This window comes from Hippocampus guttulatus, chromosome 1, assembly GCF_054856545.1.
Source record: "Hippocampus guttulatus isolate MCC_2025c chromosome 1, RoL_Hgut_1.0, whole genome shotgun sequence".
NCBI lineage: Eukaryota > Metazoa > Chordata > Actinopteri > Syngnathiformes > Syngnathidae > Hippocampus > Hippocampus guttulatus.
The window spans coordinates 28,289,521-28,311,434 of NC_141261.1; the positions used below are offsets into that span (position 1 = coordinate 28,289,521).

General features: G+C 45.6%; 1 protein-coding gene across 9 annotated transcripts in view; it reads left to right on the top strand.

Annotated features, from left to right (window-relative positions):
- LOC147211257 (uncharacterized) overlaps positions 1 to 21,914 on the top strand; it is a 54,134-nt gene that overhangs the window by 20,800 nt on the left and 11,420 nt on the right. For 2 of the 9 annotated variants that reach the window (XM_086124529.1, XM_086124539.1), the window contains exons 2-7: positions 13,104 to 13,313; positions 17,434 to 17,488; positions 17,582 to 17,672; positions 17,771 to 18,165; positions 18,709 to 18,861; positions 19,439 to 19,597. In XM_086124529.1, the coding sequence (XP_085980655.1) occupies positions 13,183 to 13,313; positions 17,434 to 17,488; positions 17,582 to 17,672; positions 17,771 to 18,165; positions 18,709 to 18,861; positions 19,439 to 19,597 (984 nt within the window). In that variant the 5' untranslated portion in view covers positions 13,104 to 13,182. The other 7 variants (XM_086124547.1, XM_086124554.1, XM_086124564.1 and 4 more) reach the window with 7 other exon arrangements.

The following is a 21,914-nucleotide window of genomic DNA, read 5'->3' on the forward strand; positions in this document are numbered from 1 at the left end:
GTGCACTCCCCCAGGATTGGTTTAATTTGACCGTAAACTTAAACTGAGAGTGTCTATGAAACAGTTTCAAGGCTCTTTTGAAGAATAGATCGATATTTGACAAAAGTGCTGCTTCTAGTGCAGGGGTCGGGAACCTTTTTGACTAAGAGAGCCATAAAAGCAAAATATATATTTTGATGCGAACGTAGCATGGCGCGTGTCAAAGTGCCGCTATACATTCGACCGTTTCATCGATGGTATTTTGCCATTGAAAATCAGACACACCGCAGAACCTGTTCTCCCCACAAAGGCGAATCCTTCGGTCCATTCGTCCTGAAGTCTATCATACTCGTCATCTTTTTTTCTTTTCGCCATCTTATTCGTTTCGGATTAGCTTTGAGCTAATGACCGAGCGGGCTGATTCAAAAGGGGGCGTTGTTTCCACAGCAACGGCCTACGTAGGCCAGTATCATCCAATTAAAATTGTTCCTGCAACTGCAGCCCTGAATAGGACACAAGCAGTGAAAAATCAATGGATGGATGAAACAAGCGAGAATATTTTGTTTTATCTGCGAGCCAGATGCAATCATCAAAAGAGCCACATATGGCTCGCGAGCCATAGGTTCCCGACCCCTGGTCGAGTGAAATGAATTGAGATGAGTTCACTGCCGTCATACCGCGCTTGTATCTCAAGTCAGCTTGCAAGACAGAGCAAAAAAATTTTAGTTGAATGTTTTTCAAAAAACTTCTGCCTGTCATTCATATCTCAAGGTAACACTGCAGAATGTAATTGTATCTTAAGACTGGTGAAGCACTGAACGGCCTGTTAATGTGCCGCAACAGCGGCGGCGGCAGCAGCATCGGCGGGATGTGAGGTGGGAGCAATCAGATTGGATGTGATGCAAACACATCCAGCTGTTGGCTCGAAATGACGAGAGCCGTGTTACAGGAGGGAGACGGAGGCAGATTAAATGGCAATCCTACTCATCCAGCCCACACACACACACACACACGCGCGCGCTAACACCCCCCCCCCCCCCCCAACACACACGATCACACAAGTGCACACCATTTAGTATATTCAGGGCTGTCATTTGAAAGGCTGCTGCCATAATCGGTAACAAACCTGGCTTTAGTTCCCAATATGGGCAAGGCTGGCAGGAAGTGTGTGTGTGTGTGTGTGTGTGTGTGTGTGTGTGTGTGTGTGTGTGTGTGTGTGTGTGTGTGTGTGTGTGTGTGTGTGTGTGTGAGTGTTGGGTCAATGGGAAAACAAAGTGATGATGAGGGGTTGTGGGGCAGAGCATGAAAGCCAGCAGAAATGGTGTTTCCAAAAAATGCAAATTGTGCGAATATGTGTGTGGTAGGAGCTGGAAATTTTAAAGTCTTGTTTTATTTGGATTATTCATCATGTATTCATCCATCCATCCATTTTCTGATCCATTTAATCCTCACAAGGGTCGAGGGGGGTGCTGGAGCCTATCTCGGCCGTCTTCGAGCAGTAGGCGGGGGACACCCTGAACCGGTTGCCAGCCAATCGCAGGGCACACACAAACAAAAAACCATCCGCGCTCACACTCACACCTAGGGACAATTTAGAGTGTTCAATCAGCCTGCCATGCGTGTTTTTGGAATGTGGGAGGAAACCGTAGTACCCGTAGAAAAGCCACGCAAGCCCGGGGAGAACATGCAAACTCCACACAGGGAGGCCGGTGCTGGAATTGAACCCGGTACCTCTGCACTGTGAGGTCGACGTGCTAACCACTAGACCACCGGGCCGCCCATCAATGTATTCTTTTATCAAATATAAATTTGCACCCCAAACTGTTTAGCTATTGTTTGTTGAAAAGTAGTGCAAAGAAAACATCTGTGTTAACACATTCAATGCCAGCCATTAAAAAAAAAAAGCCAGCTAATTTATAGCATTCTGACTGATCTTTCAAGGCTCCCAGAATATTGTTTTATCTCTGGGAAAGTACCTCCACACCGCCAAATTTGGCATGCAACGTCCCCATTCACGTGTCGCTCCACCCAGAGTGCAAACCTCCATGAATGTGCGCAAGTGACAAACTAAATTCGATGGGAGAATCTGCGACACCAAAACAGTGCGCAGCCTTTTCACTTCAGCACACGGAACAGTAAGCCCCTCGATGAATAACTGTGATTATTAATTGTGATTATAATGCTGATCAAAATGATCGTGCTGCACAAAATTCATAGCCAGGCAGGTGATTGGAACCTTTTGGGCTTTGTTCCGCCAGTTTGAAGAGTTTTACAAGAAAATCAAGATGATTCAGCGCCGTGAAAACAAGTCAGCCTTGTGGTGGTGGTGGTGGTGTTAAAACACGAACCAGGGAGGGCTCTCTGTGGATCATGTAAAACCCTGTTTGAATGTTTCTCTAATTTGCAGCTAAGAGATTGAGCCGTTTGTGCTTCTCCTGCCTCTGTCTCGCTCGTTCTTTTGTTCTGGTGTCTCTCGTGTTCTCCTCTCCTACCCCCCCCCCCCACCCCCGTTTTCCTTTTGACTTGTCTTTTTCTTGCCGTGACTTTTTCTCTTCACTTTGTTTCTCCTCTTTTCGGCGCTAGCTGAGGGATTGGGGAGGGTTCCTCCAAATTGGCACACAGATGAATAATGCATCCAAAGCAAAGGCGGAGGGCTGGGGTTTGATGTATCCGTCGGATTCCTCCTCTGTATTACACTTAATGTTGGGAGTTTGCCTGACGCGTCTGGAGCCCAAACCAGATGTTTTTGGTTGTTACCCGTTTTCTTATTTCTTGCGGCTTTAGTGCCGTGACCGTTTATGTTCGTCGTGAAGCTTTCATTCAGACTGTTGCTTTTTTAAACCGCATTGTGCATACAGAATCTCATGTCAATAATTGTGTATTCCTCACTGTACACCCAAACACAGGGGTTGAAAATAAGCTTGTAGCGACGCCGTCATGAAAGTAATGAGAGGGAAGCTAATGCGGAAATGTACCATAAACACGGAGAAGGAGAAAGAGAGCTCCCCAATCCCATAAGAATTATTCGTAATTCCTGAGTGTTGCTTGTGACTCATTCTGGTTAATTAAGCCGAGTCAAGTGAGAGGAAAATGGAAAATGGGGTCTTGGCTTGCTTATGTCATGAGGATCAGCACTGTACCGTAGCGGAGGCTCGCAAAATTCCTCAACGGAACTGTCCCCTTTGCACTCAAATAAAGAACTATACAACAAAGTGCATTCAATTTCATTCTGCCATTTGTATTATCACGACCAACACATCCCGTTCACCCGCAACTATACCCACCCAACCCTAATTCTGCATCACGGACTGGTTTTCTCATCAGTGTCATCCATCTTCACGCGTAATTGATGTTATTAGTACGTTCCGCACTTCCTGCCAGTGAAAATGCACACGCGTACACACACACACACACACACACACACACACACACACTAAAAAAAATGTATCGAGCAACCTTTTGGGATCTTCTTTGTGCTTTGCGACGTAGGATGAGGCAAACGAGTGAAATGTCCACATTTGGGGAGGTTCTAAAAATAGATCAAACGCAAGAGGTAGCCTTTGGAGGACTTTAGAAGCTCACAATTGGGGTTGGGGACAGATAAGACAAACAATTGTTTATGCCCAACAGCGACCGCAGCAGCACTGCCAAATGTCCTCTTCTGAGAGTTGCAATCGGTGGATTTTACTGTTGTTTATGTGAATTTTGTTAGAAGTCCCCTTAAGATTACATTTTTTGAAAGATTCCCCCTGCAAATGGCAGGATAAACAAAGATCTTTCAATGAACAGAAATAGCGTTACAATGATTTAAGTGCAGTCTTATGTAACATACAGTATAATCCATAATTTAGTCACGCTCATATTTCATGATACTTTCTGACAGGTTACAAGTTAGCACAACTTACACTCTTAGACTGAATGAAAAAAAAACCACACAATCAATGTCATAAGATTTTTATACATTTTGCATGTAACCATAAAGAGTTATACACAGATGCACACACACACTTTACATTGAATGTGTTCCTTTTATTCCGAATCTATATTGTGTCTTAAGCATTCCAGACAATCTGTTCCATTTCCTTGTAACATTTCCGTCTTTTTCAACTCCTAAACTGTTATTGAACCACTCAAAAGGTATGTTATTTATTTTATGGTGATTTTTAATTTTATTTTTTATGTTATTGAAACTGCTCATTTGAGTCACTGGACTTGAAGTAACAGGCGTGAATTTTTGGCATAGAATTAGCAAATATATGAAGCGCGGCCACGTGGCACAATGTCGGTAGCATGTTTACACGAAGCACATTCCAAAGATTCAAGAAGTTGTGTTTTAAAAATAAATTATCACGAGGAAAAGCAGGTAACAAGACTCAGCTGGTATTTTAAGTCATATTTGAAATGTCATATCCAGAAAAATAAATGACAGCTGATTTTGGCCTGGTTGAGATCTAAACGAGGCAACTTGCTTTGAACCGTTGAGCACATCGAGATGTAAATACCATGCACTAAAAGCTGCAATTGTGAAACTTTGTCTCATATTCAACTTTTGATCTGAAACCCAAAAGTCTTTGGTGCACAACAGAAACAAAGGAATCGACCTTGACATTCCAATACTATAGGAGGGGCATTCAAAATCAACAACTGCAAAAAAAAAAAAAGCAAAAACTGGAATGACCACTTCTCCTACGACTGCATAGTAATGAAAGCAGAGTCACGTTTGGTTGTCCGCTTGGGTTAACAAATGGCGTATGTTTCTTTATCCAATAAAGGACTATGTTTTGACATTATTTTCATTGCGTATTCATGTCCTGCACCGTATTCTGCAGCAAGCACTTGACACTCCGGAAAGTACACACGGGAAAGTAGAGCATTTGTATGGGACTATTTTCAGCACCAGGCTAAAAGAACATTGAACCGCGTTTGTTCGGTGCTCTAGTGAGTGTTTACTGCAGCTAGGCAGTGCAAGTGGATGATATTAAAATCTCGAAACACCAGAATTCATTCAGCTCACTAACGAAACATCAGGATACATTTGTGACATGTTTTGAAGTCTGGCTTTGGCAAAGGGTGACATTGAGAGCAAGCTCTGAATAGTTGACGCCGGGGATCGTGGTGGAAGCACTTCACGGATTTGATGGGCATAGGCTACATTAGAATGTGCGTATGATGATGACGTCATGTTGGTTTTATAGCTCATCTTAGTCTCGGCTCAGTTTCGTTTTGTTCTAAATGATGGGGAACCGAGGACAAATTGTTTTTTTCATGTTCACTGTGTGCCGTGGCACTTTGTAAAAGGTCATTCTGGGATCCGCTCGAAACTTCCTTTCCAAGGGCGAAAGTTCTTAGTTAACAGCAAATGTGTGTTTGCTTGGCTTTAGGTAGGCATTGCTCCTGATGGCAAAAATGTCACTCGAGCACCCCACAAAGGGCAGCACAATCCAAGTTGATATTTCATCTCCCTCAATGAGGAATCCCATGACTTCCGTGGATGACCTCCTTGTGATGAGCAACCCGTTTGATTTATAGAGTGATGTGTAGTGTACTTGGAACCGAGGCCTTCAATGGTGGTTTAAGTGACCAAATCCACCTCTTAATACCCTCACTATTACAATACCTGAATTTTAGAAAATAATGTACGACACAAAATAATGTGGCATTATAAACAGAGAGAAAGGCATTTGACATTTGACATAAATAGCTTTTTTACTAAAACAAGAAAAATAGTTGAACCTTTTTTTTTCCTCCACACCACCATCTGAGGGCATCTCAATGATAACTCTATTGCTTGTTTTGTATCTTTTAAGAACAAAGTATTATTATGTTCATAAAGTGACTGGTATATTTGAAATGGATCTCATGAGCTTGTGAATGTGTACCGACTGCAGCGACTGGTGTGCAGTGTTCATTTGTAGATCAATGGAGGAAATCATAGAAGGCTGAGGTTAACCTATACATTTTTTGTTCACTTTTGCTCCTTAAATCTGAATATATATATATATATGTAAAAACGGGGTAGGATTAGATAAGATCTTTACTTCTTCCTACTCCCTTGAACATAATAACTGTGTTGAATGATGACTGATTTCTCTTTCCTTTTTACTATTTTATTTACCTTATTTTCTGTCAAATTATTACTGTATATGTTTTATGTTCAATAAACAAACCAAACCAAAAATCAGTTCAGGGTGTTCCCCGCCTCCTGCCCGAAGACAGCTAGGATAGGCTCCAACACCCCCACCGACCCTTGTGAGGATAAGCGAATTGGAAAATGGATGGATGTATATATGTATGTGTGTGTGTGTGTGTGTGTGTATATATATATATATATGAGAGAGAGAAGGTAGGTAGGTACAGTAGGTATCGTAAGATAGGCTCTGTTGATTTAGCACATTTGCGGTTAATGAGCCATTTTAAAAGAAGTACAGCATGCAACATGTAGAGTTCAAACATTTCTGGATTTCAATCGTGTGATGTAACACTTGATATAATCCTGTGTGTGTGTGTGTGTGTGTGTGTGTGTGTGTGTGTGTGTGTGTGTGTGTGTGTGTGTGCGTGTGTGTGTGTGTGTGTGTGTGTGTGCGTGTGTGTGTGTGTGTGTGCGTGCGTGCGTGTGTGTGTGTGTGTGTGTGTGTGTGTGTGTGTTTAGCGTGTTAGAGTAAAAATGACTGATGATACCAAGAAAACCTGGATACACATAAAGATGATTTAAAAAGGAGGGAATGCTGTTTTTTTTTTTTACAGAAAAATTGCAACCTTAAAAGACCCTCCGTGAGTCGTCACCTTACCGTGGTGGAGGGGTTTGTGTGTCCCAATGATCCTAGGAGCTAAGTTGTCTGGGGCTTTATGCCCCTGGCAGGGTCACCCATGGCAAACAGGTTCTAGGTGAGGGGCCAGACAAAGCACGGCTCAAAGACCCCTTATGATGACAAAAATATATGGACCAAGGTTTCCCTTGCCCGGACGCGGGTCACCGGGGCCCCCCTCTGGAGCCAGGCCTGGAGGTGGGGCTCGTTGGCAAGCGCCTGGTGGCCGGGCCTACACCCATGGGGCCCGGCCGGGCACAGCCCGAAGAGGCAACGTGGGTCCCCCTTCCCATGGGCTCACCACCCATGAGAGGGGCCAAAGGGGTCGGGTGCAATGTGAGCTGGGCGGCAGCCAAAGGCGGGGACCCTGGCGGTCCGATCCTCGGCTGCAGAAGCTAGCTCTTGGGACATGGAATGTCACCTCTCTGGCAGGGAAGGAGCCCGAGCTGGTGTGTGAGGCAGAGAATTTCCGACTGGATATAGTCGGACTTGCCTCCACACACAGCCTGGGTTCTGGTACCAGTTCTCTCGAGAGGGGTTGGACTCTCTTCCACTCTGGAGTTGCTCAAGGTGAGAGGCGCAGAGCAGGTGTGGGCATACTCATTGCCCCCCGGCTCAGTGCCTGTACATTGGGGTTCACACCGGTAGACAAGAGGGTTGCCTCCCTCCGCCTTCGGGTGGGCGGACGGGTCCTGACTGTTGTTTGTGCATATGCACCAAACAGCAGCTCAGCATACCCACCCTTTTTGGAGTCCTTGGAGGGTGTGCTGGAGAGTACTCCTGCTGGGGACTCCCTTGTTCTGCTGGGGGACTTCAATGCTCACGTGGGCAATGACAGTGAGACCTGGAGGGGCGTGATTGGGAGGAACGGCCCCCCCGATCAGAACTCGAGTGGTGTTTTGTTATTGGACTTCTGTGCTCGCCACGGATTGTCCATAACGAACACCTTGTTCAAGCATAAGGGTGTCCATATGTGCACTTGGCACCAGGACACCCTAGGCCGCAGTTCGATGATCGACTTTGTAGTTGTATCATCGGATTTGCGGCCGCATGTTCTGGACACTCGGGTGAAGAGAGGGGCGGAGCTGTCAACTGATCACCACCTGGTGGTGAGTAGGCTCCGATGGTGGGGGAAGATGCCGGTCCGTCCTGGCAGACCCAAACGTATTGTGAGGGTTTGTTGGGAGCGTCTGGCGGAATCCCCTGTCAGAAGGAGTTTCAACTCCCACCTCCGACAGAGCTTTTCCCATGTTCCGGGGGAGGCGGGGGACATTGAGCCCGAGTGGACCATGTTCCGTGCCTCTATTGTTGAGGCGGCCAATCTGAGTTGTGGCCGTAAGGTGGTTGGTGCCTGTCGTGGCGGCAACCCCCGTACTCGCTGGTGGACACCAGCAGTAAGGGATGCCGTCAAGCTGAAGAAGGAGTCCTATCGAGCCTTTATGGCCTGTGGGACCCCAGAGGCAGCTGACGGGTATCGACTGGCCAAGCGGAAGGCAGCTTCGGTGGTCGCCGAGGCAAAAACCCGAGCGTGGGAAGAGTTCGGTGAGGCCATGGACGCCGACTTCCGGACGGCTTCGAGGAAATTCTGGTCCACCATCCGACGTCTCAGGAGGGGGAAGCAGTGCACCACTAACACCGTGTACAGTGGGGATGGGGCGCTGCTGACTTCGACTCGGGACGTTGTGAATCGGTGGGCAGAGTACTTCGAAGACCTCCTCAACTCCACCAACACGCCTTCCTTGGAGGAAGCAGAGCCTGGGGACTCTGAGATGGGCTCTCCTATCTCTGTGGTTGAAGTCACCGATGTGGTTAAAAAGCTCCTCGGTGGTAAGGCCCCGGGGGTGGATGAGATCCGCCCGGAGTTCCTCAAGGCTCTGGATGTTGTGGGGCTGTCCTGGTTGACACGCCTCTGCAACATCGCGTGGTCAACAGGGAGAGTGCCTCTGGATTGGCAGACCGGGGTGGTAGTCCCTCTTTTTAAAAAGGGGGACCGGAGGGTGTGTTCCAACTACAGAGGGATCACACTCCTCAGCCTCCCTGGTAAGGTCTATTCAGGGGTGCTGGAGAGGAGGGTCCGTCAGGAAGTCGAGCCTCAGATCGAGGAGGAGCAGTGTGGTTTTCGTCCCGGCCGTGGAACAGTGGACCAGCTCTACACCCTTAGCAGGGTCCTCGAGGGTATGTGGGAATTCGCCCAACCAGTCTACATGTGTTTTGTGGACTTGGAGAAGGCGTTTGACCGTGTCCCTCGGGGAGTTCTGTGGGGGGTGCTTCGTGGGTATGGGGTACCGAACCCCCTGATACGGGCTGTTCGGTCACTATACCACCGATGTCAGAGTTTGGTTCGCATTGCCGGCAGTAAGTCGGAATCGTTTCCAGTGGGGGTAGGACTCCGCCAAGGCTGCCCTTTGTCGCCGATTCTATTCATAACCTTTATGGACAGAATTTCAAGGCGCAGCCAAAGCGTTGAGGGGGTCAGTTTTGGGGGCCTCAGTATTGCATCCCTGCTTTTTGCAGATGATGTGGTGCTGTTGGCTCCTTCAAACGGGTCTCTCCAACTCTCACTGGAGCGTTTCGCAGCCGAGTGTGAAGCGGTTGGGATGAAGATCAGCACCTCCAAATCTGAAACCATGGTCCTCAGTCGGAAAAGGGTGGAGTGTCCCCTCCGGGTCGGGGAGGAGATCTTGCCCCAAGTGGAGGAGTTCAAGTATCTTGGGGTCTTGTTCACGAGTGGGGGCAGGAGGGAGCGGGAGATCGACAGGCGGATCGGTGCAGCGTCTGCTGTGATGCGGACGTTGTATCGGTCTGTCGTGGTGAAGAAGGAGCTGAGCCAAAGGGCGAAGCTCTCAATTTACCGGTCGATCTACGTTCCAACCCTCATCTATGGTCACGAGCTATGGGTCGTGACCGAAAGAACGAGATCCCGGTTACAAGCGGCCGAAATGAGTTTTCTCCGCAGGGTGTCCGGGCTCTCCCTTAGAGATAAGGTGAGAAGCTCGGTCATCCGGGAGGGGCTCAGAGTCGAGCCGCTTCTCCTCCACATCGAGAGGAGCCAGATGAGGTGGCTTGGGCGTCTGATTCGGTTGCCCCCTGAGCGCCTCCCTGGTGAGGTGTTCCGGGCATGTCCCACCGGGAGGAGACCCCGAGGAAGACCCAGGACACGCTGGAGAGACTATGTCACCCAGCTGGCCTGGGAACGTCTCGGGATCCCCCGGGGAGAGCTGGAAGAAGTAGCTAGGGAGAGGGAAGTCTGGGCTTCCCTGCTAAAGCTGTTGCCCCCGCGACCCGGCCCCGGATAAGCGGTAGATGATGGATGGATGGATGGATGCAACCTTAAAAAAAGAAAAATCAATGGAAAAAAAATCATGGACAGGACATATTATTTTTTATTTATGTCTATCCTTGCTTGTTGGTCTGGGCGCTTCTTTGATTGGTTAAGTGCAGTTCCGCGTCACAGTTCACGGAATCAAAGGTACTGACATTCACACACACACACACACACACACACACACACACACACAGACACACGCACGCACACATTTAAATTTTCATTTTTGTTTTTGTATGTGCACGTTTAATGTTTAAGATTGTGATCGGGAGAGATTCACTCTTAATACACCTCAGACCACAGGCTGGTCTTACAGGAAAATCAAACATTAATCTGGCATTCGTCATCCTCAATCGGGAAGGGCAAAGTCTGGACAAAAACAGCCGGATTATTCATTTGTGGAATACCACGCAATAGCAAAATCACATACAGTACATTTACTGATTAAAAATGGTATAAAATGGTGGAAATATATTTCATGAGATTTACCATTCCACTGGGATGTGTGCAAGTATTGGGCCACTTCGATCACGTTTCAAGTTTCGTTGTTGTGCTCCATTTTCATGACGGTTGAGTGATTGCGATGAGAACAACCGAAACACTTTCTGGTGATACTGACCGGTTGTTCAAATTTCTCTGACCTTACACCATAAAATGTTTACGAACAAACATGAGCCTCCATTGTCTTCTTAAATCCCAGGAAGCTTTCTCGGTCCCTGGCATCTATGCGTCAACACACATTTGTGGCTCTCAGTTTGACCTCATTATCGCCATCAGTCTTCATCGTCACTGTTCGCCTCTTTATTACAGTCAGTGCCATCGTCATTGCTCTCCCGAATATGAGCGCCGCCGTGGCTTCTCATATCGTACTGTGAAATGAAGACAGATGCTGGAATGAGAATTGTTGCACCTTAAATGGCAGCGTGCTGCAGGGGCGTCATGCAGATATCGCCTCTCCTCCTCCAGGCTCGTCTCACCACTTGTGAGCTTCGCATACTGCTCGCTGGCGTTCCACTCTATTCTCGTCTGAATTTTTCAAAGGGCGCTGACGAAATGAAGGCAGAAGAGACGGACTGCTGGTGACCTCCTTCTCGTTGCCGCATCCTTTTTTTCCCCTCCCTGCGCTCCTTGCACATTCTCGCAGGCTTCCCTCGTCTTCCCCGAGCTGTCTTCATCTTCGTCTGTCATCAGCTCCAACCCTCCTGGTTCTTGCCTCAGTGTTTCAGTTCGACCTCGCCTTCTTCCACCTGTCAGTCCTTTCATCCCGCTCATTTGTTGCCATGTCTCATCACCTCCCTTTCCACCATTCACAAACTCTCTGCCTCCATCTTCCCTTGCTGCCTGTCTGATCCATAGAGGGCTGTCTGAGGCCTCAGTGCTGCGAATTCATTCGCTGTGCATCGCCTCACGTTTCTGCAGGGTCAGGCAGACACACTGAAAGAGAGGAGGAGAGACGAGAAGAGAAGAAAAAGCAGGAAAATGGGACACAGGGGGTGGAGTGGAGATGGCATTTTATCTCCAAGAACCAGAAAGCCAAGAATCTTTCACACAGCTTTAACCTCTTTCTGTGTACTCATTAGTTTGTTGTCTATTTTCTACATTGTTGACTCACACATTTCTCATGCAATTGTCTGTGTTCCTAAAGGAATGTACACGTGAATCCGTAAGACACACATTTGTGAAGAAACCATTTGAAAAGCCACTGTGTGTGTGTGTGGGGGGGGGGGGCGCTGTACATATATAGGGCGACAGAATAGACGACTGGTTAGCATGTCCACCTCTCAGTTCTCAGTTTGGATGTTTGAGTACGGGCTCCAGCCTTCCGATGTCGAATTTGCATGTTCTCCCTGTGCCTGCGTGGATTTTCTTTGGGTACTGCGGTTTCCTCTCACATTTCAAAAACATGTGTGATCGGTTATTTGAGCACTCAAAATCGTCCCTAGGTGTGATGTGAATTTGGATGGTTGTCTATGTGTGCCTTGCAAGTGGCTAGCAACCAGTTCAGGGTGTCCCCCGCCTACTGCCCGATGACGGCTGGGATAGGCGCAGCACGCCCGCGACCCAGGTGAGGATAAGCGGCTCAGATAATGGATGGATGGACACAGGTGTCCAATCATTTTTAAGCCAAGATCTACCTTTCAAGCAACTAACCTCCCACGACCGCCCATTTTTTTGGTCGATAGTGGGCGGATTGCCATGGATGTGCCTATGTATAATTTGTGGCATCCAACTCAGGTATCGAACTTGAGCCGCCACAATATCCTCCGGTTTGGGAATACAGAGCAGTGAGCTAAAGTTCCAGGCCGCCACATCAGCTGCGCACCATACTTGAAGGGATAGGAAGTGTGGTTTGACCAACGTACAAAAAAAAAGTTAAACAAATTGTGGATATGAGACGTGACTCCTCACAGTTGATTCGGGAGCAGTCTGCGGTCTACTCATCCACCGCAATTGACTGTGTAGGTGCTTCTGCTCTTGATAAATATGAACATGAGTGTGGAAAGGTGTGGTCGCCACATTTTTGTCCATGTGCACTATTTGTACCTGAGGCTGCAATTACCATGGTGTCATATTTCGCTGATAGCAATTCTTTTATTCAATCTAAAAGTAGTGGTTCGGGTCTGTCCTCCAGTGAGACGCTAGACTCTGGGGAGCTCAGTGAGTTTTGACTGTTAAACTAACAAGAAGAATCTGTGACGACTCAATTGAACGTTACAACACCATTTGATCTTTTTTTAACAACAGGGAAAAAAAGGTATGAGTGAAACCTTTTTTTCAGCGGGCGCATCCTTCCTGCCCCGTTCGGTGCTCTGTTTTCTGTTAATTATTCTCTGTGAAAGTCAAAAATAGCAAATGAAATGTCAGAAAGAGACAGTGACAGAAAGCCGGAGGCAGGCCAAGCCCACAAAGCATTTCTTGCTCTCTGCCGAATTTTGTCTTATCTCTCATTTCTTTCATTTGCTGCGTCTTTCTTCCTTCCCCTGTCTCTGCAGGTTTTCCTGAGCAGAACGTTTGTGTGGCGGAGTTGGAGCTGAGAGTGGAAGTGAGTGGGTGTAAGAGTGATCGTGTGTCATGGCTGACAGCGAAGGGACAAATCTCGAGGACCCTCCCTATAAAAACCTGCTGCTCTTGGGGGCCATCGCAGCAGCGTCGGCCTTTGTGGTCACCATCCTCATCGTCCTCGTCTGCGTGGGCTGCCAGAGGTGAGTGAACGCTCACAGGATACTACACTCCAGCCAGCCATCGTCTTTATCACTTATCCTCTTTCGGGTCACCATTCACCCTTTCATGCACCCTGTAACCTGATAACATGATAAGATGTCCACCGTATTAATCGCTATCCCTGAAAGGGTGAAGCCAGATTTGATCATCAATTGGTTAAGGGCCAGAGGCGGAATATACCCTCGACTGGTCGCCAGCCAATCAAACGGCAGAAGCAGCCATTCATGCTCACATTTCTCACGCATATGAAATTTAGAGTCAATGAATCGAACATGAATGTTGGAGGAAGCTTGTATACCGAGATAACAACTCGAACCCCGGCCCATTAAATTGGCCGATTGTGGCCCTCGAAACATCGGCCAAAATTAATTGGCCAAATGGCTGATTGTAGATTGTTTTTACCTTTATGTACCCTAACCATTTCCAACAGTTGTACACAAGCAAAACCAGTCTCATTATTTATCACACATACAGTAATTCTATACCGTAACCTTGTATCATTAAATATATTTGCACTGATTTTAGTTTGGGATGGCGATTGTGGATCTATCTTTCAAAAACAAAGCAAATCTATATTAATATTTATATAAATAAATTTTACAAGCATAGGGTCGGTCAGAATTGCAAGTTGTGGAAGGAATTGACCCGGCCGTCAGGATTTTACAAATAATCTCAAGTCACGGTTTGTTTGAAAATAATCCTAATAATAATAATAAAATGCTCAAATCAAAAGATACTGTAAGTACAAAATAAAGTGTGTTTAATATAACACACATTCATCTACTGGTAATACAAAACACAAAGATAACAAGGATTAAAATCCTTATCATGTCATCAATGAAATCCATTGCATCACGCATTGCATTCTGGGACCCAATTTATTTTAACAATATATTTACAGCTGACCACTACTGTTCACAGGTAATAGGGACTATACTGGACCGCCAATAGCAAAAATCTCTGTATAATTAATGCCCGTTCATATGCACAGAGACATATAAAGGCATTATATACTTTATAAATTAATCCGACAATTTATTGGTAATCAGTATTTTTTTTCTCTGAAAAATCGCCATCAGCGGGCCCTAATAAAAACCCACGAAAGTACTGTGCAAGGAGAACATGAAGACTCCATGCAGAAGCAAGGATTTGAACCCCAAACCTGAGGCAGAAATGTCTATTTCACTTGGCTCAAATCAATTTTTTTTTTTTGTGGCACTTCCTTAAGAGTCACAGCCATTGTTGAACCCAACCACTCATCCACCGCGCTGCCCTTTGACACTCAGCTTGTTAGGTTAGTGCCATTCATAGCCACCAAACAATAAATTATTTAATTAAGGAGAGAAGAAAAAAATAGAGGAAATGAAAAAAGTGACTGAAAAAAAAGCTGAAGCAGATCTATATACACTCGCCGACATATAATTTAATCTGCTTCTTATTCTCGTGAATTTAAATGTTACCACTGCCCACTTTTTTTCCTCTTTCGTTCTTAGATTTTTTTTTCTGCACCCTCCATGCTGCATCATCTAGTTCAAGCAATTCAGAGTTGTCTGTTATCAATCAGAGGACAGAAAAATGTTGATCTCATCAAGGACCTTATGAAGACGAATTTGGAATCTGATTGGTTAAAGAAACAGTCCCATCGCTATTCTCGACAGCACTACCAATTCTGAAGGCCCAGGCCTGATTACATTTACACAGAAACACAGAGCGAGTCGTAAATCTTACTGGACAAAAAAAATCTTAAAATGCACATGCATTTGCTGGAAGCAATATAGCCGAGAGAAATGCTACAAAAACCCTTGATTTCATGTAACAAATACATATAATAAACTCATCGTCATCATCATTCCCTTCCGCTTATCCGAGGCTGGATTGCCGGGGCAGCAGCTTAAGTAGGAAAGCCCAGCCTTCCCTTTCTCTCGCCGCTTGGTCGAGCTTATCCGGAGCGATACGAGGTGTTTCCAAGCGAGCCAGGAGAGACAGTCTGTACATGTGTCCTGGGTCATCCTCCGGGCCTGCTCCCAGTGGGACATGCCCGGAACACCTCACCGGGAAAGCATCCAGGTGGCATCCTATTAAGAGGCCCGAGCCACATCATCTGGCTCCAGGAGCTCGACTCCGAGCCCGATGACTGAGTTGTTCACCTTATCTCTAAGGGAGAGCCCGGACACCCTGCGGAGGAAATTCATTTTGATCGCCTGTATCCGGGATCTTATTCTTTCGATCATGACCCAAACTCGTGACCAAAGTTGAGCATAGGAACGTTGATCGACCGATAAATGGAGAGCATCATCTTCCAGCTGAACTCCCTTTTCACCCTGATGGACTGATGCAAAGTCTGCATCTCTGCAGATGCTGCACCGATCCGCCTGTCGATCTCCCACTCCATCCTCCACTCACTTGTGAACGAGACCCCAAAATACTTGAACTCCTCCACGCTGGGCAGGATCTCATTCTTGACTTGGACGTGGCTTTGTTTGATCCCTCACCTGAGACCTGTTTACCATGGGTGACAGTCCCAGAGGCATAAAACCCCAGACAACTTAGCTCCTAGGTTTAGTAGGACAGGCAAACCCCTCCACCACAGTAAGGTGGCGACTCACAGAGTTGTAAATGTAGGCCAGGGTTTCTAATGTGTTTCGGGTAGCAGAAAAGCCTCCTTGGAGTCATATTGGGCATAATCCACATGATGTCATACTTGGTTGGAGAAAACAACTGCTCAGAGACAGCAAGATTCACTCTCCTGTGAAAAAAGTGAGATGCGGAGGTGGGGTTAAACATCCATACCTGCGCCATGGGCTTTGTTCTTTTCATGCCTCATCTTTTTGTTTGCTGCGCTCCATATCAACAGTTGCCTTGAGCTACCACCTCCAAAGATTCACAATGACTGTCACCCTCTTTTAGAACAAGTTGTTATGCTAGAGAATAGGAAAATAAATCCAAAAGGAAAGGGAATAGCATGAAAGCGACTGCATGATGAATAGTGGCTTTAAATGGTTGCATTGTGAAAGACATAATAGAAAAAAACAAATAGGATTTATACTGTAGCATAACACTCTTGTAGAATGCAAACTGTTGCTTTGCCCACTGCTCTTATCAACCAAGGACTTTGCTGCTGCTGACTGGAAAGTTATCATGTTATAGGTTCGGGACTTTTCTGGACTGTTTTGAGACAAATTATCCATCCATTTTCTGATCCGCTTTATCCTCACAAAGGTCGAGGGGGGTGCTGGAGCCTATCCCACCTGTCCTCGGGCAGTAGGCGGGGGGCACCCTGAACCGATTGCCAGCCAATCAGAGGGGGCACAGAGACGAACAACCATCCGCGCTCACGCTCACACCTCGGGACAATTTAGAGCAGTGGTTCTTAACCTTTTTAGAGGTACCGAACCCAACCAGTTAATATGCACATTCACAAAAATATATATATTTTTTTAAATTTTTATTTATATTATATTAGTGTTATACAGTATATACAGTATATATACAGTATATATTACTAATTCAAGATGTTAAAAGAAACACATTTATTAAAAACAGAAGAAAGTCAATAAAATTTCAAGAGATAAGTATACTTTTTTTTTATTGTACGAGGGACTATCAAGACAGTCACACGTTGACTACTAAGTGAACTCAATTTCCCACAGCACTGATTTGACAAGCAATGTAATGTGATCATCTGCAGCCAGTGATGACCAAGGGGGCGTGTCATAACTAATTGACATGTTGAGTCGCGTGTGTCTGACCCTCCATGGCAGAGGCTCCGTCGAACCCCTGAGACCGACTCACCGAACCCCCGGGGTTCGATTGAACCCAGGTTAAGAACCACTGATTTAGAGTGTTCAATCAGCCTGCCATGCATGTTTTTGGAATGTGGGAGGAAACCGGAGTACCGGAGAAAACCCACGCAGGCACGGGGAGAACATGCAAACCCCACACAGGAAGGCCGGAGCCGGGATCGAACCTACAACCCTTGCACTGTGAGGTCAACGCGCTACCACCGGACCGGATTTTGATGTTTTCTACTGTATTTGCTGCACTGTATGTGAACTCTGTCCAGCGGCTGCCTTTGACATTCCTTACTTTGATCTTTGTCAGAAAAAGCAAGAGCAAACATCCTACAGCTGGCGAGAAAGGCACATCTGTAAATATGGTCAGGCATATGTTTACTTCTCCTTCTTTCCTGTATGACATGTACCTAAACATAAATAGCTTTGAATGAAAGCGCTCATATTGTGTTTGACAGCAGGGTACCCTTCGACATCCCAAACTGAATTCCATGAGCAAATCAGACACCAGGCTGCATGAGATCAACCGCTTTCCCTGCAACGGAAGCTGTAAGTGATTTTCAATCAAAGTGACAATCCACCGTGCAGTGGGTGACTTGTTGATAAGTTACCGCCTTTTCTCCTCCCTGCGCTCTCTTGTTCATCAGCAGTTAGTAAGAGCCGCCCGGCTAGCATGGACCTCCTGCTCCTCCACAGTCGGCGCTCCCAGACGGACCTGAGGCCTTCCCAGGGGCGTCAGCTTCCGCAGATCCCCACCAGCCCACTGGGACCCGGCCAAGGGGGAGAAGGAGACGTCAGAGGAGACAGGGGAGGAGGGGAGGCCAGAGACCCCACTTACACTGAGGTGGGCCTGCGAAATAATCCGACGCCAACGCACGGCTTGGACGACGGCCTGTACGAAAGCGTCAGTGTCCGGGAAGGGGATGCTGGCCCCAAAGCGCCTGTGGCGCCACCACCAACATCAACGAACACTCCAACTTCAGTCAGGGTCGCACAAAGCCCACCTGCTCAGGCCAACGGAGCCCGCAATGGCAATGGAAATGTATGTACATACACACAGCTCCATGTCTGCAAAAACTGTCAGCAATTAAGGCAGAAGCACCCCTTTGTATGTCTCCTTTATTTTGTGATGCACCTTCATCGACCTTTGCAGGGAGATGATGTTGAAATTAGTTAACTGACTCTAGTCAGAGCGAGTTCGTTGACAAAATCCATTTAGATTTTATGCTATTCACATGCTAATGGTTAGCTGAAGCAACAAATATTCAAACAGAAAGAGTGAGGCAAAACATGTAGACAGATAATATAGCAATACTCACAGTCATATATTCTCTATCCTCTCAGAAAAAAATTACTCATATTACAGCATCTTACTGAGTCATCTATAGTAGTAAGAGCAGTAGAAGTATCGTGCTGGTAAATCTATGACATCGCACTGCTGTTTAATTGCATTTACGGCTTGAAATGATGGTTTTTGAAATGATTTTAACATATTGCATCTTTTCCTGGAACATATCCTCAGCAATTAACATGGATTCACTGTATGCACTTGTATTTGTGTTATTTATTTATTTATTTTTTACAGGGTGGCAGAGGGAATGGCACCATTAACGAAACAATGGCAGGGAAAAATAATGGGGTGAGCGGGGTCGACAGGTCCCCCCTGTCCTCAGTCAACTCTCTGGCAAGCCAAGAACCTACTGCAGCTGAGTATGCTTCAATTCGCAAGTTCAGAAAGGTGAAACATTCAACTAACCGCTACTTTTTCTTGGAATTTCTACACGAGCTGATTGATTGATTGAACTTATAAACAGTTAAAGCTTTACTGTGAAAATTAAAACTGAAAGAAGAGAAAACATCAACTATAGATGTCTTGGTTCACCACAGTTTACATGTTCAAGGGGAGTAGGTAGAAGTAGAAAAATGGATCTTGCAGACTGTGTGTTGTAGGACTCGGTGTTGTTTATTTAAAACGAATTGGGTGCACGTGAAAATATTCCTCATAAGTGTTCAGTATGGTGTTATTTAAAGTATATATATGGTCTGAAAATATATGGCTCATTGCCAAAGATGAATGACACATCTGTTTTAGTTTGGGGTAAAAATACCAAAAGTCAACTCTGTCTTCAATTTTTTAAATTTATTTTTTGGTCCTCGTTAAATATTTGAAGAAGACAGACCGCTATGTTTTGTTAAACTCTTAAAAATACACCCTTGGTCTGCACAAAAAGTCCAAAAATACATACAGTACACCTTTTGATTTTGTGCTGGATTTCTTGAGCTTTGTCTATTATGTCTTCACTGGTGGCGTCAAGGTTGACAAGACAAACAGGAAGGAAAATAACGGCGTCGACAGCCAGTCAGACAAATCGAGCGTGAGCGACTCGCCCTCAGCTGCTGCTCCGCAACTACATCGCAGTCAGGATTTTCCACGCAAACCCCTGGAGCCGTTTCACCTGCACTCTTTCCCAAAGGTAACGAATTACATAAGGAAGATGGGGGGGGGGGGGGGGGGGGTCCACTGTGCAGCAAGCAGCCAGTTGCCAGTTTGTTCATAACCCAGAGGGAGGCAGTTGATGAACCACTAGAGGGCACTGTGCCCAAAGTAACTGCACTTTTAGTGTAGCTTTGAGAAAATAAGCTCAAATTTGAAAGGTACCTAAATTGTCTTTTTTTTGTCTTTTATTTCTGCTATGTTAGGGATAGATAGATAGATAGATAGATAGATAGATAGATAGATAGATAGATAGATAGATAGATAGATAGATAGATAGATAGATAGATAGATAGATAGATAGATAGATAGATAGATAGATAGATAGATAGATAATAATACATTTTATTTATAAGCGCCTTTAGAGACACCCAAGGACACTTTACAATAACAAAAAACACAAAACAATACGGGTTGAGCAGTCAGATAGATAGATAGATAGATGAAAGGAAACTGTCATCTAATTCAAGGAAGAAAAGGAGACAGAGTTAAGGTTTTGCCTATATAAATAAAAGTATAAATACAGTCCCATTAATGTTACACAGTGAAAAAGAAAGAACTCAATTTTGTCATCTACATTGAATGCGCATGAATAAAATGTGGGAAACTGATGGAATATCCCCCTCTTGTCCTTGAATATGATAGAATTACATATGTTAGTTCAGCGCATTTTAATGCATTGTTGGATGTATGCATGATACTGTATTGCACATTGAAGTCAGTTTCAACACCGAGTCCATCCATCCATCCATCCATCATCTACCGCTTATCCGGGGCCGGGTCGCGGGGGCAACAGCTTTAGCAGGGAAGCCCAGACTTCCCTCTCCCTAGCTACTTCTTCCAGCTCTCCCCGGGGGATCCCGAGACGTTCCCAGGCCAGCTGGGTGACATAGTCTCTCCAGCGTGTCCTGGGTCTTCCTCGGGGTCTCCTCCCGGTGGGACATGCCCGGAACACCTCACCAGGGAGGCGCTCAGGAGGCATCCGAATCAGACGCCCAAGCCACCTCATCTGGCTCCTCTCGATGTGGAGGAGAAGCGGCTCGACTCTGAGCCCCTCCCGGATGACCGAGCTTCTCACCTTATCTCTAAGGGAGAGCCCGGACACCCTGCGGAGAAAACTCATTTCGGCCACTTGTAACCGGTCATATAGTCACAATAGTCATCATCACACTGAGTCACGAGTGGGAAAATACAGTACAGTGAGTATATGGTAATGTAACATTAACATAATATTTATTGGGCATAAGTTTGTTTGTTTATTGTTTATTGAACATATTAAATATACAATACAGCAACGAATTGGCAAGAAATGAAGGCAAGCAAGATATAAGAAAGGACAAAAATAGTCATCATCACCAATTATATGTTCAAAGGAGTAGGAAGAAGTAAAAAAACTTATCTAGTCCTACCCCTTGTTATATAATATATGAATTGATTATCAATACAGAAAAATGAAATAGTCTACATATCAACAAATGCTTATACCTACTTATCTATTTATACAACTTTCGGTTTGTTGTACATACTCATTCTAGCACATTTTTATGTCGATTTTCACATATTCATAACGGTCAGCTGGCTACCTGTTTGTAAATATGACATTTACATTTAAATTATATTCCCAAAAATATCTGGGGGGGTTTTCACTAAGTACAACAGCTAACTAAATTTCCATTCTTAACTTTGTGTCTCACTATTCGGGTCTATGTACTTTGTAATAAATACAATAAATGTTATTTGGTGGCAGGCGTGATCTTAGTTTTTCGGGCATTCCTGAGAAGAACCATGATCGGCTGGCCTTTCCTGTGCTTTTGCTGGCGCCTAATATAGTTTAATTCTTTGTATATTCAACTGTCGATGTCCTTGACATTGTTAGCTAGTGTTTGTACTTTTGATGTGTGTTGTTAAATCAGTAAACACGAGTGTGCATATTTCCGCATTTGTGAGTGCAGATGTGGATCCTCTGCCTCTTTGCTGTGTGCTGCAGTGCCATATTACTGGCTTGTAAAGAGTGGAAAGATACATTATGTAAGAACTTGGTGGGCTGCCAAGCCGCCTCAATGTGTTTGTGTGCATGCGCGTACGTGTGTGTGTGTGTGTGTGTGTGTGTGTGTGTGTGTGTGTGTGTGTGTGTGTGTGAGTGTGTACTCCCGTTGAGTCTATCAGCAAGTCTGCCTAGAAATGGCAAACAGGTAGCCAGCTGACCGATAAATAATGCCGACATCCTGAAGCGATTTTATTCTGGCTCCGAATACACAGTGTCTCGACTCTGGATGAGTGAATGCCGTTTTGACAAT